This window comes from Hypomesus nipponensis, chromosome 5, assembly GCF_054491055.1.
Source record: "Hypomesus nipponensis isolate SF chromosome 5, ASM5449105v1, whole genome shotgun sequence".
NCBI lineage: Eukaryota > Metazoa > Chordata > Actinopteri > Osmeriformes > Osmeridae > Hypomesus > Hypomesus nipponensis.
In genome coordinates, this window is record NC_140365.1 from 3,960,433 (window position 1) to 3,987,733 (window position 27,301).

Sequence of the window (27,301 nt, forward strand, 5' to 3'; positions counted from 1 at the left end):
GTCCAGCAACTCCTCCAGGTTCCTGCGCATGGCGGCCATGTCCGCCTGCACGGCCTGGCTTTGCTCTCGCAGGCTGAGTGTCTCCTCCCTCAGCTGGGCGGTCACCACGGCCAGCTGGCCGCTCTGCGCCTGGCACCGGGTCTGCAGCCTGACAGCCTCCGCCAGCACAGCCTCCACGCGGAGCACCACCGAGTCCACCTGCTCCTTAGACATCGGGATGGGTGGGTGGGTGGGGTGGTTGTAAGGGGTTAAAAGGTTGTTTGGGTGGAGGGGAGGAAAAGGGGGGTTAGGGGGGGTCAGAGGCTGTTGGGTTTTGCTGGGTGGGGTGGCGAAGGTGGGGTGGGGTTGGATCCAGCTGGGTGGAGTGGAAGGATGGGATATGACACTGTTGGAGGTTGAGGGTTACAAAGAATACGTTCAAGAGTTGTCAGACCCTTGGGGTATAAGCATGAGGGGCAGACGAACAGGGTGAAGTGTAGGAGAGAAGTGTTGGATGGTAGTTTAGTGGATGGTAGGAGCAGGAAGACAAGTGCACAAACAGAGCTGAACTAAAGGAATACAAGGTGAACTTGGCTGGCGTGATTTAACGTCGCTGCACAGTTCGCATTAAAACCACTTTCGAATCCACAGCCCTCCTCTTGTGAATGTTCATGAAGACTATGATTGACGGCAGCCATTGTCTTGATCATCTTCTGCAAGCAGCTTACTGCTAATCTTATTTCTTCTGGCTTATTTTCTGGTGACAAAACTCGCACCACTCACACTGTCAACAGCGAAATGGAATAAACGACTACTTGTATTGTAATTTAAAAGAGGCTTACACGTGACTGACTATAAATATAATCACACCAATGTTATGTTTTGTCCCTGTTCTGTAACTGGAATTCCAAATAGAAAGTATCATCCATGTACCCACAAATGCTTTACACTAATCTAGAGAAGAAACCAAGAATGGAAAAAACACCCATTTGTCACTTACCACAACTTGAACAGTTTCACGTGTGGAAAACGTGCGCAGTGTTTCCTGTCTCGAGATTTTCCTTCATCTCTCAGGTCCCAACACAGTGGATGTCCAGCTAGTGTTTCACATGAAACGTGATAGGTCACAGCCCCGCCCCAAATCCAGATTATGGAGGGAAGGAGGGGAGGGAAGATGAGAGGAAGGAGGGAGGGGAGAGAGAGGAAGGAGGGAGAGAGAGGAGGGAAGATGAAAGGAAGGAGGGAGAGGATAGGAAGGAGGGAGGGGAGAGAGAGGAGGGAAGATGAGAGGAAGAAGGGAGGATGAGAGGAAGGAGGGAGGGGAGAGGGAAACCAGCCAAAAGACTGGCTTGAATGTACTTGGACATGCATGACTATTGGTCATCATAATAATATAAATTGTTATTACAAATATATTATTTGATGAATATATTATCAACATATTCTACAACAAAAAAAGACAATGTGAAAACATTAAAGTTGACAGACTTTATTAGTGCTTCTGTGCCACCACCATACTCAACATGATCACATTCAACATGGATTTGTAATAGTTAATAATTAATGAGTCGTCCATAGTCATTGTCATGATTTGATGTGCTTTGTATTTCACTAGGGTTAGCGTCACACACACTGACTTTACTGTGGTGCTTAACGATGCCAGTACTTGATTACTGTTCAATATTGGAAATTACCTGTTAAAATGTTCGTGCTAGGAGATTGCGAGGCAACTTTAAGCAAGATTGTGCTTAAACATGCACCAACAGTAGGTGTGTTTGTATGAACAGCAGAACACATATTAGCGTGCTGGTCTGTATCTGGGTATTGGTATTTACTGTGTTTAGTTGTGCTTGGACACGTTTATTTAAACCACATTACACTGAGCGGGTAATGCTGACTTGTGTGCCGAGTAAACTAATCTAGATCACGACAATGAATGTTTTCAGTTAGCAGGCGTTTTCTCCAAAGGGATGTGCAGAGTGGAATCTTAACCTAGCTACACAGTCAAATACTCTCTCACTGAGCTATACCAATTCCTCTGAAATACCACAGCTATCTGACAGTGACAGACAGATATTCTGAGACATTTTGTCTACTTGCAACATTAACAAATATGACGATATTTGATGATATGCGTCAAGGTTTCTTCACACACAGTATTGTTGATGGGACCAACAGAAAGACGAGAGAATGTGGATATGGGACTGCAACCCAGCTGACCTCACACGGTGATGTCACAGTGGGTATACCTGAGACTTGGAGGAACCCCCATGCTTTATAAAAGTGGAGAAAGACACGTCACCGAGATTTGGAAAAGGGGGGGGGAAAGGGGGTGTCGTGTTTCATCGGGGGGGGGGGAGGGTCGTGTTTCAGGAAGAACAGAGACGGAGCAATTTGAGTCGCTCAGGTGCGGTCTCTCTCCCGCTCTGCCCACCTGACGTGCGTCCTCCCCCTGCTACGTCCGCCGCGTTCCCCCCCTGGTCCAGCTCAGACAGGAAGGACCGCACGCGTCTTCCTGTTGATCCCACACATCCGTGGCACCGGCTCTGATCTCCAGTAGGACCCTTCAGGACTCATCGCATCACTATGGAGGACGTTTGTATACTATTAGATACGACTGAATGACCTAAACTAATACGACTGTAGGTGAACATTTCGCATCTAGATGTTCCTATACTGTGTATTTCTGATCACTTGCCATTACTGCCATCCTGTCGGGCAGGTATAGTTATAAGAGGATTGTTGAGTTTTAGACTGTCTATGCAATCATGCTGCTTCTGATGACGTCACTATATTATCTAGGTTAAATATGTTTTAATATTGATATACTGAAGGTAAATCTACTGCATTACAATTGTTCTGTCCATGTGCAACCTGAACGTTTAACTATAACCACATTGTTTTCTTTACAGAGACCAATTTGCAGATTCGGCTTGAAAAGCTTAACACCTTCTCCTACCTCCCATCTAACATCTAAATGCAGAGAGCCTCTTAGACCACCTAACATTTCACTGAGTCACACATCTGTTGATGCTGGAGGAAACATGCAAAGAACAGCTTCCGTTTTGTACGAAGACGGCAATTTTGTAGTTCTGACGGTACTTTTTGCCCTGGTATTCACTTCATAGTTGTGTGTGGTTCTGTACTATAAAATAAAGTGCAACTCGTGCACTGTGTGCCACAGAAGACATTTGACATATATTGTCCCACACAACAGTCTTGTTATAATCTCAAACTTCAACCCATTTTTCGGATAAGGAAGGTCAACCTTACAGGGCCTCATTGTGTTTTCCGGTCACCGTGTCTAAACCATTCAATTTAACCATCTAACAGCATTCCAATCATGTCCTCACCTCCACACACAGAATGTCCCTCTACTTCCTTATTCTACTCTTTCTTGTTCCATAGTTTCAGTTGTGTATATCAACATAGCCAATCGCAGTGTACATCACCCTAGCCAATCGCAGTGTACATCACCCTAGCCAATCGCAGTGTACATCACCCTAGCCAATCGCAGTGTACATCACCCTAGCCAATCGCAGGGACTATCCCGTGTCCAGGTCTCCGCCTCCATGACAGCTCTCCTCACCGTGGACGATAAGAACAGGGAAGTGGAGAGCTTCCTGATAGGCTGGAGGCCTCTCCGTGAGCCCCTCCCTGACCTCTGACCTCTCTCCCTCCACTTCCTGCTCCCTGTCCTCCTGCAGCCGAACCTCATTCTCATCCTCTTCGTCTCCGTCTCCCACCAGGACACCCCTGCCCTCCTCGTTGGTTCTCCGCAGCCCCAGAAACCCTCCCCCTCCGTCGTCTCCCCGGCCTCCCAGTCCTCCTCCCAGGCTCCTGGAGTGGAACAGGCAGGCCTGACGCACCGTGTGCAGGCGCCCCAGAGAGAACACGCTACGGCTGAGAGCCAGCCTCCCTCCGCCCCCTATCCTCCCCACCGTCCCGCTCCGCAAAGACCCGGCGCCCATCGCGACGTTGCCCCTGACGCGCGAGGGCAGTGAGGAGCTGCTGGTGGACCTGCAGCACCTGGGGCAGCTCTGGAGGACGTAGCTGGAGTTCCTCCTGGTCAGGTTGTGCGGCGTGGGCGCCAGCGCGCTGGTGTTGAGGTCCATCAACACCGCCTCGGAGTAACTGGGGACCATCTGCTGGTTGCAGCGAATGTGCCACTCCAGTTCGGTGATGTCCACCGTGTTGACCCTGGAGATGACGCGCAGCCTGGGGCCCCCGCGCTCCCGCGCCCCCAGACCGTGACGGTAGCTCCCCGCCTCAGCGCTGTCGTTGTCGTTGGCGTCCTCGTTCTCGCCGAACAGCTTCTCCACGTGGTAGTGGACGTAGGCAGTCCGGTACTCCGAGATGACGCGCAGCGGCCAGGACAACAGCAGGGCAGAGGCCAGCCAGAACACGTGTCTTCGGGAGAACCAGGGTTGCCGCGCGGGGTCGGGGAACGCCAGCATGTTCTCCCGAAAGTCGACGTTCTTCAGGTGCATGCCCTCGCGCGCCTCCATGTAGTCGTCCAGACCTTCGTTGTCGGCAAAGAAGCAAGCACGCTGGGTGAGGTAGGCGGCCTCGGCGCGGGCGGAGGAGAAGGAGAAGCACTTGGTGAAGCGGAGACGGGTGGCGGCGTGTTCCAGAAGCCCCAGGAGCTCCTTGGACACGTCCTTCACGCCGTGCCGAGTGTAGTCGAACTCGGAGCTGGAGGCGTGCGTGTTGACCCGCTCATGGTAGACCTGCGTGGTGGTGTAGGCGTCGCCGTTGCGATAGCGCGTCACCTGACGCGTCCGGCGGACGTAGTGGTAGCTGATGGCCTTCCACCAGATGCAGGGCATGGCCTGCTGCAGCCTCTGGACGCGGTCATACACCTGGCTAATCTCCACCCTCGCCAGCGAGGCCGTCTTGGAGTAGCAGTGCCAGCACTCCACCAGGTAGACGATGTAGAGCATGACCAGGAAGGCCACGGGGATGTAGACGTAGCCGTTTGAGCAGGGGCTGTCGTGGTAGAGCCGGGCTCGGCCGCCGTAGTAGAGGCCGTGGTCGTCGGCGGCCATGACTGTGACTCGGTACAGAGAGCACCAGCTGAGCGTGCCGAAGCAGCCGAACATGAGCAGTGTGAGGAGCAGGCATTTCCAGTGGGACTCTCGACACAGGGAGCTGGGGAGGGAGGGTTTACAGGGACGCTGCTACGGGGTACAGGGAGGGGGTTTGGAGAACAGGGGGTGGGAGAGAGGGGCAGGGAGGGGGGACGACAATGTATGGAGAACAGGGGGAGAGGTAGGCACACAGATATTTTGTTAGAAAGTTGTAAATGGGAGATAAGGTCAAGGCTCAAGGACAAAGCACGATGTTTGTAAACAGGAAGTGTGAGAAGATGACAGGAAAGATAACAATGGGTTTAGTATCGTTAGAGATGTGAATGGGATGTCGATCAAAGCGTTGCGGTTGAGAGGGACAAGACAAATGATGATGAGTTATAGTTGCCAAAGGGAGGGGGAAAAGAAAGATAGGTAGAGGGATTAGGGGAGGTAAACAACAAGAGAAGAGAGACAAGGAAAGGAGAGGATTAAAACCTGATATTCTGCTTCTGATTGGGAAGCAGAACGCATTGACTTTCATTCCCTATGTCCCCATCTGGTCTACCCTTCTCACGCTGAAAACTAGATGCATCTTCTCAGTCTCTGGAGACGTGTTCACATTTCCTGGCAGAGTGTAACCCATACCGCACACAGCCCCTCTTAAGCACAGGGTTTTAGCGGACATTGGAAAAGCCTGATGCTTTTAGACCTCATTAGAGTGGGGGAGAGTGCAGATTGCAGTCTTCTGCCAGAGGCAGTGAAAGGTACCGTGGCCCAGGCAGAATGATAAAGCAGAACATGCTTTGACTGGCTCCTGGACGGGACTAAGTAAAGGAAGAGAGGGAGTGGTAAGACCCTGTAGAATCTGAAGGATTCTGGGAGGAGTCAGATAATAACATAAATTTAGCAGATGCTTTTATCCAAAGTGATGTAAAGAAGTAGAGGAGGGGTGGGATGTTGAACCTATGACCTCTTGATCTGTTGTCAAGTGCTCTAACCACTGAGCTATACCCTTTCAAAAAGACCCCCTGCTCTTTAAAAGGGCAGGCTGATGCCACGACTGAGGATATGGATTCAGCTTAGTGGAGGTGAAAGGGGTTTAATTGCACTGCCAGTCGAGGTCTGGAGAGCAAAGCAGATAGAACGTCTATGTTATACTTCAGTGAGAGAGACAGAAATAATGTGTGCGTGCGTGTGGGAGTGTTTTAATGATGGGCCATCTCTCAATGTGCCCTGCACTAAAAAGCCAATTAGCTAGGAAGATAAAAAAGACAGAGAAAGGAAGTGGAGTTATAAATGAAAAAAGACTTCCCTTTTCCACTGAATGTATTGACAGTACTAGGCCGTGAAACGACTTTGTGCCACATTGATCAGAGTAATCTTCCTTTAAAGAGACACTTATTATCCTGTTTTGATGGTCTAATCGGGTTCTCTCTGTCTAATGCTAGTTAATGCCTACAATAAAAAACAATAGTGTTGCTTATCGATAACCTGTGTCGGTTGGCGGCGTAACTAAGGCAATGATGGTTCACAACAAAGTTTACTGTACAGAATAAGGCTTAAAGTTTTGCCAACCGCTGTGCACTAGTAGACCACTGTTTAGGAATCGAGCAAGATTTCCTTACTTATTCGTCTTACTCGAAGGCGTTAGATGGTAAATAAGAGCTGACTCCTGGTCCCTTGTTAGTTAGATTACATTGTCAAATGTCCTGGGAAAGATTTGACCAGAATATGTGCGCTGCCCTAAGCATCACATCTTTGGGAGCACTGCGAGGTGGAGAAATGGATGCTCACTGCACGTCCAGACATTACAGACGGCTAACAAGACATTACAGACGGCTAGCATTATGGAGCAAGGATCATTAATAAATATCACCTGTGCACGTCTTTAAGGTCCATACGGTGATTAATGATAATTTCATGCCTTTAACTTGCTAATCTAACAATAAAATTGTATGCGATTAAAGGTTTCTCTTGTAAGATAAGTCATGTCGCATAGCCAACATTTATCCTCGTGTACCAACTGCATTGCAGTTCAGTCTCTCCGTTAACGAAAGGCGACTCTTCTAGTAACCTTGTGGGGCACAATGCTAAAATCTACGAGCGATGGTCTTGCGCTGGAAACTGATAGGAGCTCGACACTCAAAACCCCCATATCAAAACTGCACAGCTTTTTGCGCTCAACATGTTGGTCTCAGAGTGAAAGATTTTGTTGCCACTTGACTGTGTTAAAATTATAAACTAACTAACACATAGGCTACATGTTTAGTACACTCTCAAACGCATATAGCGTGCACGCACACACAAAAAGGAACCCACGTAGACACACAGACACACCAACGTTCTACCTCTTCTCTCCCACCCCCGTTGAGAAAGGGCGCTTCTCCGGTCACGGTCACTGCAGGCATCTTTGCTCGCTCCTCACTTGCTACGGTTTGGCAGTAGATATCGGAGTTCTGTTACCCACGAAATTGGGCACAGTGTCCAAATTTCTTTTAGCATATGTTGTGTCAACATTCTGCATTTCTTATTTCGATTCCCCACAAGCCGACGTTCTCAAGCAGTCTCCTGGTTAGCCAAGTTCTCTCGGCTAAAACGGCATTGCCGCCTCAGTTCCAAACCTCTCACTTTAGCGTAATCATCTTTTCCGGTGATTATATCCCAAGAGCTTGCTTAGCCGCCGTGGTTCCTCCAACATTACTCATTTGTAACCAAAATCGACACACAGGAGAGACAGGAGGCAGAAAATAGCCTTGCTGACTGTGCCAGTAGCCTAAACTGTGCTGTATGTCAATTCTCTATACTGTCGTGCGAATCTCCATTAAGAAATAAATCTCGCATGATTATTCCAATTTCACTCCGCCCCCTTACGTCACGTAACAGCCGAGTATTTACCTGCACATTTCGTCTCGATGGTTAAAAAGCTGACGTCAAGCAGCGCTGCCAGAGCTGCCTCCAAATAAGAATCTTGGGGGCAAGACTCCAACTCAGTTCCTGGAGAGCTACACTCCATCCATGTTCCTGGAGTTACCCTCCTGCAGGTTTACACTCCAACCCTGCTCCTGGAAATCTACCTTCCCGTATGTTTAGGCTCTCCAACCCTGGTGAATCTAGTGAATAAGTGACTCTTCAGAAAGGTAGAACCTAAATCTAGTCCTATAATGGAGGCTACAAAATGTTTTCCTTTTTAGTTTAAACGAGGGTGCAGCAAATACTATCTTGAAGATGTTTATTCGTATTAATATGTGGACACGTTTAAACTGCCCTAGAAATATAATCGCATTGCAACCTTGCTGTGGCCAACCCTCAGGTATAGTCCTTCCCTTGCTTCTTGGCGCTAAATGATCAAGTCCGTCTGGGTCCGGAAAAAGCACAATCAGCAGTAAATAATCACTGTCTCTCAAGAGTAACGGAAGTGCATTTTATTTATTTTGACAGAAGACATAAACACCCACAATATTAACCGCAACTTCCTCTTAAAGGTTTATTCCAACTGCAATATCCCAGTTTCAATCTAAATTCTATGAATTAACCCACTTTAAAATCCCAGTTCAAGTTGTGCCAACAATTCATTTGGGAGGAAAAGGAATTAATTCTCCGTTTGTATTATTAAGCACTTTAAATTATCACACTTTACTATAATCAAGGTTTGCAGAAAGCTCAAGATAGTTTCACTGACCATAACCATGCTAAATTTGGCAAATAAACTATATTCTCGCTATATCCTCAATGCACTACGCACCATTTGTATGCCTATTTATTTTTACTATATTACTAAAGATCCAAATACATGGAATTAAGACTATTCTATGACCAAAACATGACTCTTAGTAACCCTTTTCTCATGAATCCGAATACAGCCTTGGTATAGGGTCAAGAGGTAGTGCATCATATTCCAAACCTCTGGGGGTGAGAACCCGCTGTAAACCCGGACAAATGCCGTTGGTAAAACCATAGCCTACTAATATTACACCCGCAGGCCACTCCCAAGTTTCAAGTGATGTTACAATTAATGAGTTTTTTTCTTACAGTACAAATACATCAGACATCGAGCTGATTGTATATTGGAAACGCTGCATAACGCACCTTTAAAAATACAAAAGCAGGAATGAACCATACACAAGAGCTGATAAAGTTTTCTGACCAGCACGCAAGATGTGTTCAAAACGAGGATTAACTGGTAAATTAGGCAAATCAATTAATTATTTTCATAAATTACCATGAAGGATGGAAATTAACTGATCAGTTAGACAAATCTACATTTTCACCTTGAGAATACAAAGTTATTTTAAAATATGGTAATGGGTACGGCTTTCTGATTCATTGTACAATCACACAGATCATCTCTGTTATTAATCCAGATACATATTTTTTAAAGCACCACTCATTAATGTAATCCACAGGTGTTCACACCGTTTTGATAATATTCAGAGACAACTATGGAATGGTGAACATAAAACTTCCATTCACTACACTGTAAAGCTTTTTATTTTCGTATTTTTCAGTTTTTGTTAGTTGCGGAAACTATATGGACAGCCTTTGACAAAAACATTGTGTAATTATTGATCACAAATAGCTATTTAAGACTTTTTTGTTTTTCATTTAGAGAAGTGCAATGAAATACCCAGTTTTAACCATTAAATCAACACATTAGCTTCTTCATAAATGTGAAAAGGACACTCTTGGAATGTCTGATATAAAAAAAAAAAAAAAAAAGCATACATTTTATGATCCATTTTCCCACAAATTGCTATTTATAGCGATTGTATTCGTTTACACTTGTATCTCTTTAGAATCCATTTTCAACACAAGTTTGTACACCTCTCCTTGCGTCAGACATCTCTGCATAACAACGATACACTTTCTAGTGACACATTTATTGGAGAAACATACAAATGTGACTAACAAAGCTTCTAAACGTTGACCTGCTACTTCAGTTTCCCATACAGATTTGGTTCCAAGCTTACAAAATAGTTTCAAGTTATTTTATTGTATAACAAAGGATCTGGGCCATGAAAAAATGTGCAATTGATGCTGGGAACTTTTAAGTGGAAAAAAAACAAACAAGCAAGCCCATTGGTCCAAATGGAGTACATGGGTATTAACTGATGGAACTGTAAGCTTGAACCAGCAACACTGAACGTCAGATAGCAAGGACAACATGGGAATGATCTTCAGCTGAAGCATGGATAAAACAGAGATACAAGTTTAGACGCACTAAATGATCGCTTTCAGTTGCCTTTTTTACAGGGGCCGTCATTTAGAGAAGTGCTGTAAAGTGGAATGACCGCAACTTAAATCATGAAGTAAAATTTGAACCCACAAGCCCTCCCACACAATTCCTTCGCGTTCTGGAATGAACAGCCAAAACCCTGGGATTTTTAAAGTCGGGTAATTCCTCTTCTTCAACAGGACCCGGTGGTCATGGCTGATTTTATACAGGGCTTCCTTCCAGGGTGACCACACAGGAGCCTCCCAGCTTCTCTGCCAGGGTGCGCCTGTCTTTGATGTCCTCCAAACCGTTGACTTGCCACTCATGTTTAATCCCTATAAGACCGGACAGCGTTTATGTCATTGAGTGATCTCATAGCACACTCAATGATCACAATCTAAAAAATATATTTATTTATTTTTACATCCATAAAACTACCTACTTACCTGTGAATTTCTTCTTAATGGCATCTTTGGAGCTGGCATAGATCATTTTGCTCTTCAGAGGAGCATTCTCTGGCGCCCTATTTCACAGAAGGTTACAAAAAAAAAAAAGTATAGGTTGTCATTTTTTTTACCACTGCCATCAAAATTCTCTGAATATGAAAGCAGCATTGCACAAGAAAAGCAACATGGGGGGAAGCAGAAATTATGAATGGCAAGGTTAAGTATACAGAACTGAAAACACACAATACAGTGAGATTAGATTCTCTTCACCAAACATGGCTCATCAAGCATTTACTGATAAGGGAGAGGGGGGGGGGGGGGGGGGCTGGCACTGGTCATGGAGAATGTCATTTGCCTCCTTGATATCAGCACACAGTAATGTATGAGATCATTGTTTCGGACGACTAGCCCATCAGTTGATATCAATGTAGGCTTTTGTATCTTTGTTAGATCCATGCTGATGCTTGCAGGGTTTAGCCATTGAGCGATTCGAAGCAGAGGGTGAAAAAAAACAGTAATCTATATCGGTGGATACTCTGAGGGTGTGCATCAGCAGGGAGGTGAGAAATCTTTGAGAAAAAAAGAAACGTATTTGTTGAGCAGACGCATTTATTTTAAGCAACGTACAGAGGGGGGATTTGAACCCGCGGCCTCTTGATCTGCAGTCAAAACGCTCAGATCCCCTGAGCCACGCCCATCTTACGTGTGATTAGGTGGGAGTCAGGTGGCTGAGCGGTTAGGGAATCAGACTAGTAATCTGAAGGTTGCCAGTTCGATTCCCGGCCGTGCCAAAAGACGTTTCCTTGGGCAAGGAACTTCACCCTACTTGCCTCGGGGGGGAATGTCCCTGTACTTACTGTAAGTTGCTCTGGATAAGAGCGTCTGCTAAATGTAAATGATTAAAATGTCGATTGATCCCCTTACCAGAAAATGAAGACAAGGTCCTCCTTCTTGGTCTCCTTGGTCTCGTAGGTTGCGTCGTACAGGGCGTAACGGCAGTCATCCGGAGGAAGCATTTTGACAAAGTGCAGGTAGGGGTCGTCGATGGTGTCGCCCACCTGCCCCACCAGGATCTCTTGGCCCTCCTCCAGGACGATGTTCTTCTTGTCTGGACTCAGACAGAACAACACAGCCTTCTTCCTCTTCTTCTTGTCTTCCTCGTTTACCTGGGCCTTGCGCACCTTCATCTCGTTGAAGACGGTAATTACTTCATCGGTCACTGTCACCCCGGATGCCTGAGGGAGAGAATGGGGGGGGGGGGGGGCGTGTCACTGTGGGAGGTTAAACAGGATGAACAGAGGCCAAGGAGTATAAACAGAGACCACCAGGTCAATATGAATAGGCGACCCCCATCTTAAATGACGTCATTTGATCCTGTTCTGTACTTCACCACATCTCCAGAGAAGACCCTTATACTTGGTTTCCAGAAACTGCCATCTTTTGTTTTAACCAGATGGATAAACCGTCTTGGCCTAACCCACTGAATCATTTTTTCACGTTTCCACCCAACAGACAGACATTAAATCCATTAATAACAGACAGAGTCATTGTCTTCCGTTCACCAGGTGGTTTTCATAGAGAATAAACAAGTGGTTTCTGGGCCTTAAACTAACCAAAAGGGCCTATTAATGGATATAGAATATCACACACTGAATCAGTCCTAATTCTTCCTCATACACTATCCTAGCCGAAAAAAAATGATTAGGACATGAACTATTAGGTGGAATAATATTAGTCCATTTGGAGATGAAAACGGTACAAAGACCACATTTCTTGTATTAGCTTTTTGACGCTTGCGTTGTAGCCTTGATTTATCCATCTTTATCCACGATGGAGCAGGAGAAATACTTGGTAAGAGCCCGTTAAGGGTCAAAAGATAACACTGCAGAGAAGAGCTAGGGTGTTCGGTATTCATTATGCAAAACACCTTCCGGAGGCTCGAGCTACTCATGTCCTGCAAATCTAAATTACTTCATATGGCACGTGCGTGTCTAGCCGCCGTTTACAGCCGAGTCGCGAACTCTCAACACTAAAATGTCCACATTGTTGAACTCAACTGGTCTAAGAAGCTGTTTTATTAGCTACTAAACGGCGCCCTTCCTTATGCATTTAAGGGTGGGGTCGAGTGAGGCAAGCAGTCAGCAGCCAGGCCTTAAACGACATCATAGAGGAAGTGAGCACAATTGTCCATCGTCACACAACCTTATCCAAGTAGACAAGTGATCAAATATTCCGGATATCGGTCATAAACTATTGCTGGCCACCAGTTACGTAGATAGTACATACATAGTCCATAGTACAGTCTCCTTCAACAGCAACTTACTAGACTGAACTACACTTGCTAGCTAGCTATTCCAACTAGCCACCAACGCAAATCTAAACCATCGAGCAGACAATATCAAAAAGCGTCACTGCTATGCAAGTCAAGTGCCATTGACTCAACGTTGAGCGTAGCTAACTTAAAGTGCTGTAACCGGACATACGGCTTGCAGGAAAATTCGTGCTGGCCTAAACGAATGTTAGCTAGCCTAGCTAGAGCTAGCTCGCTAGGACTATCTATGACTAGCTGACTACTTTCTCAATTATAGCCTTGTAGTAGCTACCTAGGTAGCTAAATCAAACAACTAACGTAAAATATATGAATAGAAGCAACACTTTTGGGTGCAATATCTAAAAGGATCAACTATAAAAAAAACTACAAGAAACATTGACGCAACGTTACCATAGTTGGTTCTTTTTTGTATCGCAGTCTCAGTCGAAAATGAACGTTTGGTGCTCGCACGCATTCCCCTTCTACATACCACCAAGTGGCGGACACGCGCATTGATAAAGCAAAGGGGGTTATGGGATATGTATTTTTTTGTTTTCAGTAGTCACCTGCTTCCTCTTTAGTTTACATGATTTTGACTCCCATCAGCATAAATCTTCCCATAGTGTAATCATTTCAATGACAAAATTGCTTGTGTACAGTACGCTTCCACACACTCCAACAACTGTAATCTATTGCAAATACTTCCAAAATGAGTCTCGTAGAGAGTACTACCAAATATGGAAACGAATTTTGACGCACACCCCACCCAACTTCCTCTTGTGCAAAGTCATTCAAGCATATTCTTTTGCAGGTACTGGATAAAGACTGGAAACAAAATGATGAAACGGGAAATATGATGTAATAAAGCACACACAAATTGGCTCTGTGTGTGTTTAGTCTACCATTCGTGAGGCAATTAAAAATAGACAACTGTCGCAAGAGTTTGTAAGGAAGTAAAAACGAATTATCAACGGTTTATTCTAACACAAAGCAAAATGTCTGTCAGTTTATTACTCAGAGTGTGTGACCAAAACTGCGTGTACTAGGACTAATGTTGCTGCGCCTTTTTGATAACGGCAGAGCATTTTTGTACAACCGCGCTGTCCGTAGTTTGCGTCCGTAGCCTAATACAACATGGCGCCGCTCACTTCAACAAATCATGCGTAAAGCAAGGAGAAATTATACATTGGGGACAAATATGTTGAAAGCTGTAGCTGATAGTAGTTGATTAATAAAAACATTTGAACCGTTCAAGAACGAAAGGGATCTTATAGTGGACGTAGAAGCGGAAGTATGGGGCTGTGTCATTTACTGTGTTGTTCCAGCGTTGCACGCCAAAAACTGTTTAAGTCGACAATGACGACTTACACGCTTAGTTTCGGTTCCAATTTAAGATCGTTCAATGTACAAACAAGACCAGGCGTAGGTAACGTTTTGCTCAAGACCAACAAACAGCAAACTGTTTATCGCCCATTTTCCATCTCTACAGCTGTCACTAAAGATGTCATTCTGTTTGAACACAACCGAACCAGGTTCTTTCGCCTCTTAACAGTCTTCTGTGGCGGTCAGGTTCTTTTCTGGACATACCTGGCTTACTTTGCTTTCACCGGCCTACGAGATACAAGTGGGAAAAAAGTAGAGACTACTGGTTTGGCAGGCTTTTGGAGTTTTGAAATGAACTTGGGATCTGTCGCTTGGAGATACGGTTTCACGTTGACTTGTCTTGTTATTGGTAGGTTTGATGCTCTGCTTTTCAACGCAAGACAGTCCACGTCTTACATCCTACACAATAGCTTGCTACTTCGATGATTCATTTAAAAACGAATTAGCCTATATTATGCACGATTTGTACAAATTGCACCCATCACTATGGTTTACTGCTGGTACATGTGTGGTAGATCTCTCATCTCTCTCCTTGTGTTATTTCTTTTGTTTATCAGGAGGAGGAATTGGGGGATTTGGGGCCCTTTTCTGTCGCCGGTCAGTCAGTCAAGTGATTTTGCATAAAGGAGGTTCGATGGTCACAGTCACCACACAGTCCCCTCTGGGAGCAGACAGAGGCAGGCGAATGACCGTCCCCCTATCATCTGTGACCTGCCATGCCCACAGACAGGAGTCTCCGTCTTTCATTCCGCTCCGGGTGAAAGACCACAAGTTCTATTTCCTATTGGATAAGGAGGGGACACTGAACAATCCTAAACTGTTTGACATTACCGTCGGAGCCTATAGACCATTGTAACATTAGGCCTACTTTTCAACTGGAATGCGTTGTATTGTGATGTTAAGGAGACCACATGCGGAAGTATAATACATTTTGTTGTTTAGAACATGGAATAAATTGTGAATGTGACATACATTTTTACAACAGACATTGAGTATGACGATGCGTGGACATTTTAGTTATATAATATAAAAACAAATGGACAAACTATACCTTGTTTTATTGCGTGTACACTCAGATCAATTTGTAATAATTGGCAAAGTTAGTTATACCTATTCCCAGACTCCCTCCCCATCATATCCTTTTTTTGTAGCAAGTTTAAGTATTTTGGAAAAAAATTCAGCACCATGGACAGCTCGTTTAATTTGACTATCGTCCCTCGTCTACAAATAACCCGAATTTGTAAACCCCACTGCAGTAGGTGGCAGTGAAGCTCTGTCGCACAATCTGGGATTATCCCTAAACATTCTGTGTATGTTTCCCTCGGTGAGAGCAATTCAAGTTACTAATATATGGGAGAACGCAAATCTTTTTTTGGTATTTGTTTTCAGTTCAGATAAGATGTGTGCGTTTCTAACAGCCGTATTATGTTTGTAAAAACGATCTTTTGGATTTGTACAATCTATTTACAGTTTAACAGACTGTCACTTTAGTGGATTTAAACTATGCCGGTTGCTGTTTGACCTTAATTCCGAAACATAACGGCATAAACAAACCGGGTAAGTTTGGTAGGAGTGTGGTAGGCCTACTTCATAAAAAGTATTGTTTGTTGATATAAATAGCCACTGTAGGGCTTTATAATAACCAACAATATGCAGCCACGTTAAATAAGTCAGTCAACTAACACATTGTGTTTCTGACAGCTAAATATGTCTCTGGAACTCGATGTGTTTGTGGGGAACTCAACAATCATCGATATTGCCGTCTATCATCTTTGGTTGGACGGCTATACAGGTTTGTATTAGAACTGCTGAGGGATTTCTGTCATACCTCAAAATAACATTTATTTACAAAAGGTTCAGTAATGGGTTCTTAAACTAAAGACGCTGTTAACCTTAAAGCATTTTAGAAAATTCATTATTACAGCAGTGCCCACGTTTGTACCATGCAAATGTTTTGTTGTTCGACTGACCTAATTTCTTGCGACTTCTTTCTACCACCTGTCGGACTCCACATTGCCTCCTAGTGGCAGATGCAGTTAGAGCGCGTGTGGATTGCCGAGCCATGTTGGATTGCGACGTGAGTGCAGAAGTTCTACACAGTGACACCATGGACCAGTTCAGGACCTTCCACATGTGTGAGCGTCTCCTCCACTGCCCCGTCAAACTGTCCAACCAGCTGCTGTTTCAGATCCCGCCTCAGAGTCAGAGCATGCTCATTGAGAGGTTTGTGGACTGCTGCGTGTTGTGGTTTATCTTTCTAATGTGATGTCATGTAATGAATGTAAGGTATTCATTTAGCAAATGCTTTTATTCAAAGCAATGTTCAGTACAAGGGGGGACTTGAACCTGTGAACCAGTGAACTGTCCCCTCACCTTCTGTGTTTTCCCTCACCTGTCGAACATTACACCGCCTGTGTGGTTGGTTGTTATTTCTCACCGTAGGTATTACGAGTTTGACAGTGCGTTTGCCAGAGAGGTGCTGGGCAAGAAGCTGTCTAAGGGGACTAAGAGAGACCTGGAGGATGTCAGCTCCAAAACAGGGGTGGCTCTGAAGAGCTGCAGGCGACAGGTGGGACTGACTCCTTGAAGAGGAGGAACATCTATTTGTGTGTTGGGTCAGCGCAACTCTGAAGGATGTTGCCATGGATATTAATGTGTCTCCGGCCTTAAAATTGTGTCTTATGGTTTTTGTGTCTGTTGAGAATAAGTTTGATACCAGCATGGTTTATACGGTCCAAATCCAAAGTCTGATGTTGTCCCCGATTTCTTTCCTGCTGTATCCAGTTTGATAATTTTAAGCGAGTGTTCAAAGCGGTGGAGGAACTCAAAGGCCCACTTGTGGAAAACATTCAGCGTCACTTCTTGCTTTCTGACACACTGGCCAGGTAATTAACCATATTCCTGTGAAAAATAAAATTATGTAGCCTATCAAAGTTAAACGAAGAACTAATGCTGAATCTATTTTAAATGTCTGATTAATGTCTGATAAAGATGATCACAGCCATGTTATTGGTAATCTGTAATTTTTTGAACAACCTGCTTACATTTCTAGTGATAATTCAACTATATCTCTGACGTCATATTCTCTTCTCCTCAGGGATTACGCCGCTGTCGTGTTCTTTGCAAACAGTCGTTTTGAGACGGGAAAAAGGAAGCTTCAGTACCTCTCCTTCCAGGACTTTGCCTTCTGCGCAGGTCAGCTCATCAGCTACTGGACCGTTGGAGCTGTGGGTGAGTTTGTTGTGGATATTGTTGTCCGTCTCCACGGTAACGATGTGACTATCAGTTTATGTTCTAATAGACATACACATATCAGACAACCAGTTGATTGGAGAGAGAGTTAGCATATACCTCCATAGGAAAAAATGAGCAGTTAAGACACATGTGGTTGTAGCAAACTCTCTCTGAGGCCTGAAGGTCAGAGGACGATCTATATAGGGGTACGAAAAATGAATACCTGTTTTTCTCTGTACTCTTCCCAGACAATATTGTTGATGACATGGATGTTGATTTAGAGAAGGAGTTTCTGCATGAACTAAAAGATATCAAGATTTTGATTAACGATAAAGATATGCTGGACCAGCATAAAAGGTATGAAATACATACGAGATGACAGTAAATGTTTAATTTACTGAATTTGTATGCAGGTTCACACAAAACTGTTATTAACTGTAAAGCTATTTAGCTCTGATGTTTGTGTCCCTGTTAGTCTGGTGTGCGCTGCTCTTCGTGGGAAGATCGAAGTGTTCAACGAGATGGAGGCTAATTTTAAAGTGAGTCTCCATTATACCAGGTTCACTCTCTCACACATACAATCCTTCATTTGTTCAAAAGAATAATTTCTGTTTAACTTTGTCTATTTACAGCATCTGTCAAGAGCACTGGTTAACATTGCATCTAAGCTAAACAACACCAAAGATGTCAGAGATTTATTCATTGACCTTGTGGAGAAGGTAAATGGTGCATCTTTGAACCAGATATACTATCCTATCTATGACTGTATTTATTGTTTTTTGTCTGTATTTTAACATAGAAAAAACAGTACATAGACGTTGAAGAGGTGTGAAAATGAATAAAATGTAAATGTAACATCTCTTTTTAATTATCAGAGGGCAGAATGGGCTGTATTATGGGTTGTATTGCTAACAGAATCATTTTCATGTCCCAGTTCATTGAACCATGTCGATCTGACAAATGGACAGTAGGGGAACTCAAACTCTTCCTCACTCACTACACTACTGCAGCCCACTATCTTGGCACATTCAGGTTAGTGTGTGTGACTGTGTGCGTGTGTTTGTGTGTGTATGCGTTCATACCAGGGCTCGCAACTAACCTTTTTCCTCACGACCCCAGTACCGTCCCGAAGTACAAAATCAACCATCACAAAACTGAGCTTGACCTGTCCCAAAATGTAAATTTCTGAAAAAAAAAAAAAATATTGTGATTCACCTTTTAGCGGTGATGTCATAAAGCTGGCTTCTCCTCACAGGTACCAGCTGGTGTGGGACAGGTACATGGGCGTCATGCGAAGCTGCATCATCAAGATGTATCACGAATAAGTAGACCTGGTCTGATCCATCCACCCCGCTGAATATCTACTGAATATCTTCACCAAACTGCCGTTCGTTGCGCTGGAATATCTTCCTCTATCTTTTGACACAACTTTGAGGCTTTGTTCACATGTCCCAGAGTGGCCACAGTTTCCTGATCATGCTGCACTAGTATGAGTTGTCTACTGTATGTATTTTTACAGGATTAATATATTCTAATGTGTTTATTGATACAAAGTAAAGTTATTTGTTTTACACAGATGTGTCAGTTACTTACGCGTGTGTTTATGTGTCTATATGTGTGTTTGTGTGTGTGTTTGAAAGTATGTGTGAGTGTGTATATGTGTGAGAGTGTATCTGTGTGTGTGTTTGTAAAGGGGTGGGTTAGCCACAGGGGGCTACAGTTGTCCAGGGCTGTTGTTGAGGGGGTTGGGACTGAGCCGAGACCTATAAAACTCCTTCAGTGGTGCAGCTGTCAGACGGACCCTTTCCCCGCTCCACCAAATGGTCCTGAAGACTCCCTTGAGATTGTCTTCCTAATGACAACATGGGACCACAGGCACAAACACACTTAAGACGAGTTGCGTTCTAGAACCATCCGTCTTCTGGAACCAACCGGTCGTGTTTTCTGGAAGCGGTTGTGTTTCTTGACCAGCCGTGTTTCTAGAACAAACCGTCTTCTAGAAGCAGTCGTGTTCTGGAACCAGCTGATCTGACACTGTTCATGTTTTTGGAATGAAGAATGAAGAAATGAGGGCCTGCTTTTCTTCCCTGCAGAACTTTGGCTCCTGATTCCTGTTCTCTAATTTGTCTCTGCATTCCTCTGAGCCCCCCTTCCCTGGCTGTAAATATCCAACCCTCCAACTGTGTTGTTAGAATAGGGGCAGAGGTTGAGGGGGGGGGGCGGGGCACGGGGCAGGAGGTGGCAAGAGAGACACACAGGTTCTGGCCAGTGTAATGGGAGCTTAACTTTGCCTATTTACCCTTGAGGTGGTAGGATTTATGAATTCTGCCTTGAATGGCTGAATTAATTTAAGTTATTGTTCTGTCCTTTGCTGTCCTGTGCTAAAACTTCTGACTAAACATAAGAAGAATAATGGACAGGTGAACAGAGGAAGGCTGGGAGGTTCCTGAGGGGGAGAGAGGCCTGTCTCCTCCCCCTCCTGCCTCCTTCCCCTCCTCTTCATCTGCCCCAACCCCCTTTTCTCCACAAAACACACTTTCACAGAGCTTCTCTCACACACACATTCACACTGCCGCTATCAGCCATACCGTTAGGTGTGTGTAGGTTTAAGATAAGGGCAGGGCGAAGATAACTATTTGTAAAAGTTATCAGACAACTGTCGAGTTTATTTCTCAGTAGAAACTGTTCATCAACTATTGTTGTGATTCAGTGAACAGTAACTGTCAGAGCCAAACCCAAACCTTTCTGGGTGAGTATGAATCATTGAGTTTCCTAACTTCTTTTTAATAGTTTGCCAAGAGGAGGTGATGGGGTCTGTTTCCCAAAGTGTCTGATGCGTTAAGAGGTTGTTACAGAAATAAGCCTTTTACATACTTTTTTCATTCTTAGCAATTCTTAGGATCTTACAAAGTTTTAGTTGTTGGTATAGATCATAAAATGGTCATAAAATGTAATATGCTGATATCAATTCAAGTTGTATTGTATTCTCCCCTTCCCCATTTTTCTCACAGATTCTGGAATATTCCTCCACACGTTGCTGGTCGCAAAACTGTATGTGACTGTGATCTAGTGACTGTGTGTGTTTTCGTTTCTGTGCGTGGAGTGGAGTATAGAGAGTATGCAGGTAGCATATGTGATTGTCTGTGGGTGTTTGAGTCTGTCCCTCATCCACAAAACCTCTGCTCAGTTCCCTGAAGGGGGCAGTGACAGCTACATGGTAAGGATAAACGCCACCAAGCCTTCCTCTCTTTTTTATTCCTAAATGGTTCTGTCCATCCCATGCCTTGCATTTTAAATGAGTCACTGGTCACACTGCCAAGATTACAGTTTGTGTGTGTCCATAATCTCTCTCTCCTCCCTCCCTCTCGTTCTCTCTCTTTCTCTCTCTCTCTCCGCGTTCTCTCTCTCCATCCTTCTGTCATTCTCTGTCTAACTCACTCACTCGCTCCCTCCATCCCCCCCCTCGCTGTCTTTCTCTCTGTCTCTCTCCATCTCTCTCTCCTCCCTCCTCCATCCTGCCTTACACACACACACCCTCCCAGGAATGCACAGATGGTTATGAGTGGGATCTTCAGAGTCAGCATTGTAAAGGTGGGTGGATGGGACTCTGGCTGTAATGTCATGCATGGCACTACTGATCTGTGTGAGAGTTCTGTCCCTGTGCGCACTGTGATCCAATGGTGTTGTTCTCATAATAGCACGCCAAAATGTCAGTCGGTTCCGCTGAACTGTCCACTCTTAAGCTAGGATCTCAGTTGCTTCAGCCTGCGCTCCTGAGATTCCCACAAATATACACACACACATCCACATCTGCCCACACACATTCACATCCACAAATAATCACACACACATTCCCCCCCCCCCACACAGACATCCACATTGACACACATCCACACAACTCCCCCCCCAACGCACATACACACACGGCCTTTCTCATCCCTCATTTCTCATCCCCTCCTTTCTTAGATGTAAACGAGTGCGAGACCATCCCAGGGGCATGCCAGGGGGACAGGAAGTGCTTCAACCACTACGGGGGCTACCTGTGTCTTCCCCGCTCCGCCTCGGTCATCACCGCCCCTGAACCCCCCAACCAGGGGGTGGACGCGGAGCCCAACGAGGCCTTCGACCCCTGTACTGTGGGCTACGAGGCTCGGGGAGAGGTCTGCGTGGGTGAGTCACACGTCCAGAGAGAGACAGAGAGAAAGTGGGAAGGAATATTGCTGACATTCAATTGGAGAAGGGGCAGTGAGTGTGAGTGAGTATGTGTGGGAGCAGAGTCCACTTTTATGAATCAAACGATGAGTGCTCTCTGTGTATGTGTATGCGTGTTTGTGTGTGTATGCGTGTGTGTGTTTTTGTGTTTGAACGTATATATGTGGGTGTGAATGTTTGTGTGTGTCCGTGTGTGTGTGTGTGTGGTCTATGTGTGTGCGTTTTTTGCAGATGTGGACGAGTGTGAAGTGGCTCTTCATGACTGCCAGCCGAACCAGCTGTGTGTGAACACTGAGGGCACCTACAGCTGTCACTGCCCAGACGGGTACACCAAGAACGGCTTCGAGTGTGCAGGTGAGGCGCCCTCCTCCAGCCCATCCTCAGGCTCATGTCAGGCTCAGTCTGACAAACTGTTCATTCCTCCATCTGCAATCATGTCAGGCTCAGTCTGACAAACTGTTCATTCCTCCATCTGCAATCATGTCAGGCTCAGTCTGACAAACTGTTCATTCCTCCATCTGCAATCATGTCAGGCTCAGTCTGACAAACTGTTCATTCCTCCATCTGCAATCATGTCAGGCTCAGTCTGACAAACTGTTCATTCCTCCATCTGCAATCATGTCAGGCTCAGTCTGACAAACTGTTCATTCCTCCATCTGCAATCATGTCAGGCTCAGTCTGACAAACTGTTCATTCCTCCATCTGCAATCATGTCAGGCTCAGTCTGACAAACTGTTCATTCCTCCATCTGCAATCATGTCAGGCTCAGTCTGACAAACTGTTCATTCCTCCATCTGCAAACGTTCCTCTCTGTCTTCTTTTTTTGCCTTCATTTTTATTTTATTTTGATCTCTTCTCCTCTATCATTGATTTTCTTATTCCCTGTCCTCTCTCTTCTTTTTTTCTTCTTCTTTTTTTCTCTCCTGACAGACATTGACGAGTGTGAATACAGATACTGTCAGCATCACTGTGTCAATGTTCCTGGCTCTTTTTCTTGTGAGTGTGAGTCTGGATTTCGGTTGGCCGGAAACAATCGCTCGTGTGTGGGTAAGTCCTCCTTCACATCAATGACGCACCTCCAACAACAATCAATAACGACAATATCCATGTCGTCATAGCAGTGTTGACCTACTTTACCCTTCCGTCACCTTTGACCTATCCAAAACGTACTTGCCTGTCTCACTTCCCCGCCTGCATCTCTGGTGTCCTTTGATTGCATCCAGATGTGAATGAGTGTGAGATGGGCGCCCCCTGCCAGCAGGGGTGTTATAACACCCACGGCTCCTTCCTCTGTCGCTGCGACCATGGATACGAGCTGGCACACGATGGCTCCTCATGCAATGGTCTGATCGTGGATCTCTGTCTCTGTATCGATGTATGTCTCTCTGTTTCTCCACCTCCCTCTCTCTCTCTCTCTTTCTGCCAGTCTGTCTGTCTGTCTGTCTGTCTGTCTGTCTCTCTCTCTCTCTCTCTCTCTCTCTCTCTCTCTCTCTCTCTCTCTCTCTCTCTCTCTCTCTCTCTCTCTCTCTCTCTCTCTCTCTCTCTCTCTCTCTCTCTCTCTATCCGCTGTGCCATCACTTTATATGTAGCTAAAGCACTCACGAGGATTTTACTGGGAGGATTTTGAAGTCTTCTTGTGTCATTTCTCCCTGCGTCGCTCCACTCCTCCTCTCCAGATGTGGACGAGTGCAGGTATTCCAGCTACATGTGCCAGTTCCAGTGTGTGAACGAGCCCGGGGGGTTCTCCTGCGTGTGTCCCGAGGGCTACCAGCTCCAGGAGGCCAGGCTGTGCCAGGGTAAACAAGCCTTCGAAGCCACTAATGGTGGGAGGAGGAGGGATTGAGTGACGGCAGAAAACGCAACCAAGACACAGAGACGTGGACAGAACATGTACACACACACACATCCAAACCCAGTCTTACACACGAACACACAGTCACACAAACACATACACATCCAAACCCAGTCTTATACACAAACACACAGTCACACAAACACACACACATCCAAACCCAGTCTTACACACAAACACACAGTCACACAAACACAAACATAAAACAAACAAAAAACATCCAAACACATAGTACTCACACACAAACACGCAGTCTTACATAATCACACATGCATGCACATCGCGCACACGCACAAACACATTGAGGGAATTCAATGGCTGAGCGGTTAGGGAATCGGGCTATTACTCAGAAGGTTGTCGGTTCGATTTCCGGCCGTGTCAAATGACGTTGTGTCCTTGGGCAAGGCACTTCACCCTACTTGCCTCGGGGGGAATGTCCCTGTACTTACTGTAAGTCGCTCTGGATAAGAGCATCTGCTAAATGACTAAATGTTAATGTAACATAATGTTGTGCCCTCTTGTGTCCTGCTACTGCCTCTCTCGCAGATGTAAATGAGTGTGAGTCAGACACACAGCAGTGTGAACAAGGTCACGCCTGCCTCAACATCCACGGAGGGAGTCGGTGCGTGGAGTCCAACCTCTGTCAGGAGCCTTACGTACAGGTGTCCGAAAGGTGCGTGTTCAACACGTGGGTGTAGACATACTTTGAGCACACACACATGCAAGTGTGACGGACACGTAACGGACGTGGTCTTGCAAGCTCCGTCAGAGGTATCTGGCCAATGTTCACCCCCACGGGGAGTCAAAACCTGCCACCTCTCGACTTCCAAGCGTGACCACTACCAGCTACACCAAAGAAAAGCTAACTATTCGTTGACGCGGGTGGCCCAATACATACCTGAGGAGTGAGTTAAGCCAGTTCACACCGGTTACACAAGCACGCACACACACACACATCAACACACACACTCTCACGTCTCCCCGTCTCTCCAGCCGCTGTGTGTGTCCGGTGGTCAAGCCCGAGTGCGCCCACCTGCCGTTCTCCCTGGTGCACCGCTACATGAGCATCACCTCCGGACGCTCCGTCCCCTCCGACGTGTTCCAGATCCAGGCCGCCAGCGTCTACCCCGGGGCCTACAACACCTTCCGCATCCGCTCCGGGGACCAGCACGGTGACATGTACATACGGGTAAGGACCGGGGAAATGTCTGCTGGGCTTGATGGCGGTGATGACGTGTTTTTTTTAATGGATTATTATGGATTGCTGAATCTCTGGTCTGCTGAACAGATTTACCCTTGGGTACTAATGATGTAACCTTGACTTTGAAATACAGTTAGGGCATGTATCGCAAGTCTCTGTACCCCCTCTCTCTATCACCACCTCTCCCTGCATCAATAAGCAGAAAGATATTATTGTTTATCTTTATTGTTTATTATTGTTTATCTATTGATTTTGCATACTTAAATACCTATTGACTACTTTAAATCGTGTACTTTGTAGGTATGCTTTAATTAGGGGAGTGTCTGGGAGTCAGTTGGCTGAGCGGGAAGAGCATCAGGCTAGTAATCTAAAGGTTGCTAGCTTGATTCCCGGCTGGTGCACACATGTTGTTGTGTCCTTGGGCAAGGCACTTCACCCTACTTGCCTCGGGGAGAATGTCCCTTACTTACTGTAAGTCGCTCTGGAAAAGAGCGTCTGTGAAATGACTAAATGTAAATGTAAGTAAAAGGTGTTCTTCTTGCTTGTGTCTTTTCAGCAAATTAACAACATCAGTGCCATGCTCGTTCTGGCTCGGGCTGTGACTGGACCCAGAGAGTACATCCTGGACCTGGAGATGGTGAGTGTCAACCCTCTGATGAGCTACCAGACCAGCTCCGTCCTGCGCCTGGCAGTCTATGTGGGGCCTTACACCTTCTGATAACAAGACAGGAACAAGGACAGAGAGGGTGACATGAAGTGATGGAGAGTGATTAAGAGACTGGAACATTGGCCTGACTCACTTCTGCTCTGACTGGAGAGAAAAAAAATGTAATAACATGCTAGCGCAGCCCAAGCAGTGAAATCTTTCTCTCATAATCTCATAGTCACTCATTCACATAGTCTGAGTCAATGACAATAACCTTTTGCTAACAGTAGGGCTCTTTGTTCACAAAAACACTTTGCAATACTATTATAATTGTGCACTGTATTTTAAGTAGTTAGCAAAGGGCTATTCCCTTGCTGATAGATGATCACATCTGCTGTACAAACTCAGTGTACCTGCCAATATTCTGCCACCCATCCAACAGTAATCGTTCCAATCAAAACTCAGTTTTATCTTAGGTGGTTTAAACTATTTTGTAGTGTTTCGTTCATTAATGTTGTGTTTTATTTGTAAGGATATGCTACTAAGATATTAAAACTGACATTTTGGGACTGTGTGTTTGCTGTTTGTGTGTGTGTGTGTGTGTGTGTATATATGTGTGTGTGTGTGTGTGTGTGTGTATGTATACCCACTTCACTGCTGTGCTGAACCCTCTCCAGGTTAATTTAGGACACTGAATTACTCAATAACTTCCGTTACTCATTCTCTCTGGTTGCGGCTCCATTGTCCTGCGTACAAAGAGCTGTTGGTTTTCTGTTCCTCTCGTCATGTGGAGAGGGCTTGTGGAATGGGAGGATCTCTGGGGTTCTTAGGTTCTAGATTTTGGATTTTAGAATCCAAGTGCATTCTTACCATGTCAGGAGTTGACAGCCTGTTGTGCCATGTGTTTATCAAACTGCAAGATAAAACCAAGTTTCTGTGTAGCTTAAGAACAGATCTTTTTTTTATATATATGTACATTCTATTGTTTATTGTTTCCTTTGATACTTAACATCCAACCATCCAAAATTGTCTGAGAATTCCACGCAAAGTTACAGTCATAGAAACCTGAAAGGTGAGATTGCTCAACTGGCCCTCTCCAATTGTTCTCCACCAGTGCAGGGTTCAGAGCTGAATCAGCTCAGAGATGGATGTGAAGTGTGAATATCAGAGGCTTGTTCAGTCACATGGTGAGATTTTCTCACACTGTGCCTACATATAGATAGTGACTGAAACATCTAGTGATAGCATCTAGCTCATTCAACACGAAGAAACTGTCGAGAGTGAGTCACAATGAGATATGATGTTTTAGAGATTATGTGAGGATTGCAAAAACCATCAACTGTTGCATTTATTTTCAGCACTCAAATTCTCCCCCCCCTCATCTAACTACTTAACCAGTTTTGTTGTTACTTAACCAGGCTTTGACCATATTGCTGTAGAGTACCAGGACAGTGAAGGCAAGGGAGAGGGTGTTGGTGCGCTCTGAGGCAGGTTAGGGAAGCACAGACGTTCTGGAGGAGGAAACAGAGAACCAGATGGGTGTGGGGGCGGGACTTACAGGAGCCCACACCTGGGACAGGGACTTCACCACTGGGTTCCGTGGAATGGAGGGTAGGGTTCAAAGGTCAGGGTAAGCAGAAAAGGCTTTCAGTAATGGAATATATGAACGACATCGACTTTAAAGGGATCATGTGCTTGGTACGAAGATGACAAGCCACATCAATTTTAATTAATTAATTCAATTAATTGTATT

General features: G+C 45.2%; 5 protein-coding genes across 8 annotated transcripts; 3 read left to right on the forward strand and 2 right to left on the reverse strand.

The window, feature by feature from the left end:
* Positions 1–2,446: 2,446 nt before the first annotated feature.
* tmem151a (transmembrane protein 151A) lies at positions 2,447–7,824 on the reverse strand. The gene is made up of 2 exons (XM_084698895.1): positions 7,400–7,824; positions 2,447–5,159 (listed from the first exon to the last, which is right to left on the reverse strand). The coding sequence occupies exons 1-2, from the start codon at positions 7,457–7,459 to the stop codon at positions 3,525–3,527; spliced, it is 1,695 nt and encodes a 564-aa protein (XP_084555021.1). The 5' UTR covers positions 7,460–7,824; the 3' UTR covers positions 2,447–3,524.
* A 634-nt stretch (positions 7,825–8,458) lies between these two features.
* Positions 8,459–13,519, reverse strand: LOC146287885 (cofilin-2-like). Its single transcript, XM_084698890.1, has 4 exons — positions 13,432–13,519; positions 11,634–11,944; positions 10,710–10,786; positions 8,459–10,598 (listed from the first exon to the last, which is right to left on the reverse strand). The coding sequence occupies exons 1-4, from the start codon at positions 13,432–13,434 to the stop codon at positions 10,486–10,488; spliced, it is 504 nt and encodes a 167-aa protein (XP_084555016.1). The 5' UTR covers positions 13,435–13,519; the 3' UTR covers positions 8,459–10,485.
* Positions 13,520–14,117: 598 nt separating this feature from the next.
* On the forward strand, positions 14,118–15,449 carry tmem223 (transmembrane protein 223). Its single transcript, XM_084698885.1, has 2 exons — positions 14,118–14,752; positions 14,961–15,449. Exons 1-2 carry the CDS (start codon positions 14,314–14,316, stop codon positions 15,257–15,259), a joined length of 738 nt encoding a protein of 245 aa, XP_084555011.1. The 5' UTR covers positions 14,118–14,313; the 3' UTR covers positions 15,260–15,449.
* A 103-nt stretch (positions 15,450–15,552) lies between these two features.
* On the forward strand, positions 15,553–19,210 carry fibpb (fibroblast growth factor (acidic) intracellular binding protein b). 4 transcript variants are annotated; one of them, XM_084698872.1, is made up of 12 exons: positions 15,568–15,727; positions 15,874–15,960; positions 16,105–16,195; positions 16,428–16,626; positions 16,846–16,972; positions 17,188–17,288; positions 17,501–17,634; positions 17,886–17,994; positions 18,113–18,176; positions 18,270–18,356; positions 18,572–18,669; positions 18,893–19,210. In XM_084698872.1, exons 3-12 carry the CDS (start codon positions 16,111–16,113, stop codon positions 18,960–18,962), a joined length of 1,074 nt encoding a protein of 357 aa, XP_084554998.1. In that variant the 5' UTR covers positions 15,568–15,727; positions 15,874–15,960; positions 16,105–16,110; the 3' UTR covers positions 18,963–19,210. The 4 variants fall into 4 exon arrangements, with proteins under 4 accessions (XP_084555000.1, XP_084554999.1, XP_084554997.1 ...); XM_084698874.1 differs by lacking the exon at positions 18,893–19,210 and adding an exon at positions 18,757–18,880 and having other exon boundaries at positions 15,553–15,727; positions 15,874–16,195; XM_084698873.1 differs by having other exon boundaries at positions 15,564–15,960.
* Positions 19,211–20,616: 1,406 nt separating this feature from the next.
* On the forward strand, positions 20,617–26,117 carry efemp2b (EGF-like fibulin extracellular matrix protein 2b). The gene is made up of 10 exons (XM_084698869.1): positions 20,617–20,854; positions 21,180–21,228; positions 21,604–21,807; positions 22,081–22,203; positions 22,780–22,896; positions 23,073–23,192; positions 23,526–23,645; positions 24,248–24,374; positions 24,695–24,890; positions 25,459–26,117. Exons 1-10 carry the CDS (start codon positions 20,756–20,758, stop codon positions 25,618–25,620), a joined length of 1,317 nt encoding a protein of 438 aa, XP_084554995.1. The 5' UTR covers positions 20,617–20,755; the 3' UTR covers positions 25,621–26,117.
* Positions 26,118–27,301: the final 1,184 nt, after the last annotated feature.

What these genes read in the sequence shown, in the direction of transcription:
- fibpb (XM_084698874.1), top strand. Translation starts at nt 16,111, where the DNA reads ATGTCTCTGGAACTCGATGTGTTTGTGGGGAACTCAACAATCATCGAT. An exon ending in TCATTGACCTTGTGGAGAAG is followed by an intron (nt 18,357 to 18,571) that starts GTAAATGGTGCA and finishes TTCATGTCCCAG; the next exon opens with TTCATTGAACCATGTCGATC. An exon ending in CACTATCTTGGCACATTCAG is followed by an intron (nt 18,670 to 18,756) that starts GTTAGTGTGTGT and finishes TCACGACCCCAG; the next exon opens with TACCGTCCCGAAGTACAAAA.
- tmem151a (XM_084698895.1), bottom strand. Translation starts at nt 7,459, where the DNA reads ATGCCTGCAGTGACCGTGACCGGAGAAGCGCCCTTTCTCAACGGGGGT. An exon ending in ACGGGGGTGGGAGAGAAGAG is followed by an intron (nt 5,160 to 7,399) that starts GTAGAACGTTGG and finishes TGTACCCCGTAG; the next exon opens with CAGCGTCCCTGTAAACCCTC.
- tmem223 (XM_084698885.1), top strand. Translation starts at nt 14,314, where the DNA reads ATGGGGCTGTGTCATTTACTGTGTTGTTCCAGCGTTGCACGCCAAAAA. An exon ending in GTTGACTTGTCTTGTTATTG is followed by an intron (nt 14,753 to 14,960) that starts GTAGGTTTGATG and finishes TTTGTTTATCAG; the next exon opens with GAGGAGGAATTGGGGGATTT.
- LOC146287885 (XM_084698890.1), bottom strand. An exon ending in GACCTTGTCTTCATTTTCTG is followed by an intron (nt 10,787 to 11,633) that starts GTAAGGGGATCA and finishes TCTGTGAAATAG; the next exon opens with GGCGCCAGAGAATGCTCCTC. An exon ending in CATTAAGAAGAAATTCACAG is followed by an intron (nt 10,599 to 10,709) that starts GTAAGTAGGTAG and finishes CCGGTCTTATAG; the next exon opens with GGATTAAACATGAGTGGCAA.
- efemp2b (XM_084698869.1), top strand. Translation starts at nt 20,756, where the DNA reads ATGCAGGTAGCATATGTGATTGTCTGTGGGTGTTTGAGTCTGTCCCTC. An exon ending in CGATGGCTCCTCATGCAATG is followed by an intron (nt 23,193 to 23,525) that starts GTCTGATCGTGG and finishes CCTCCTCTCCAG; the next exon opens with ATGTGGACGAGTGCAGGTAT. An exon ending in TACGTACAGGTGTCCGAAAG is followed by an intron (nt 24,375 to 24,694) that starts GTGCGTGTTCAA and finishes CCGTCTCTCCAG; the next exon opens with CCGCTGTGTGTGTCCGGTGG.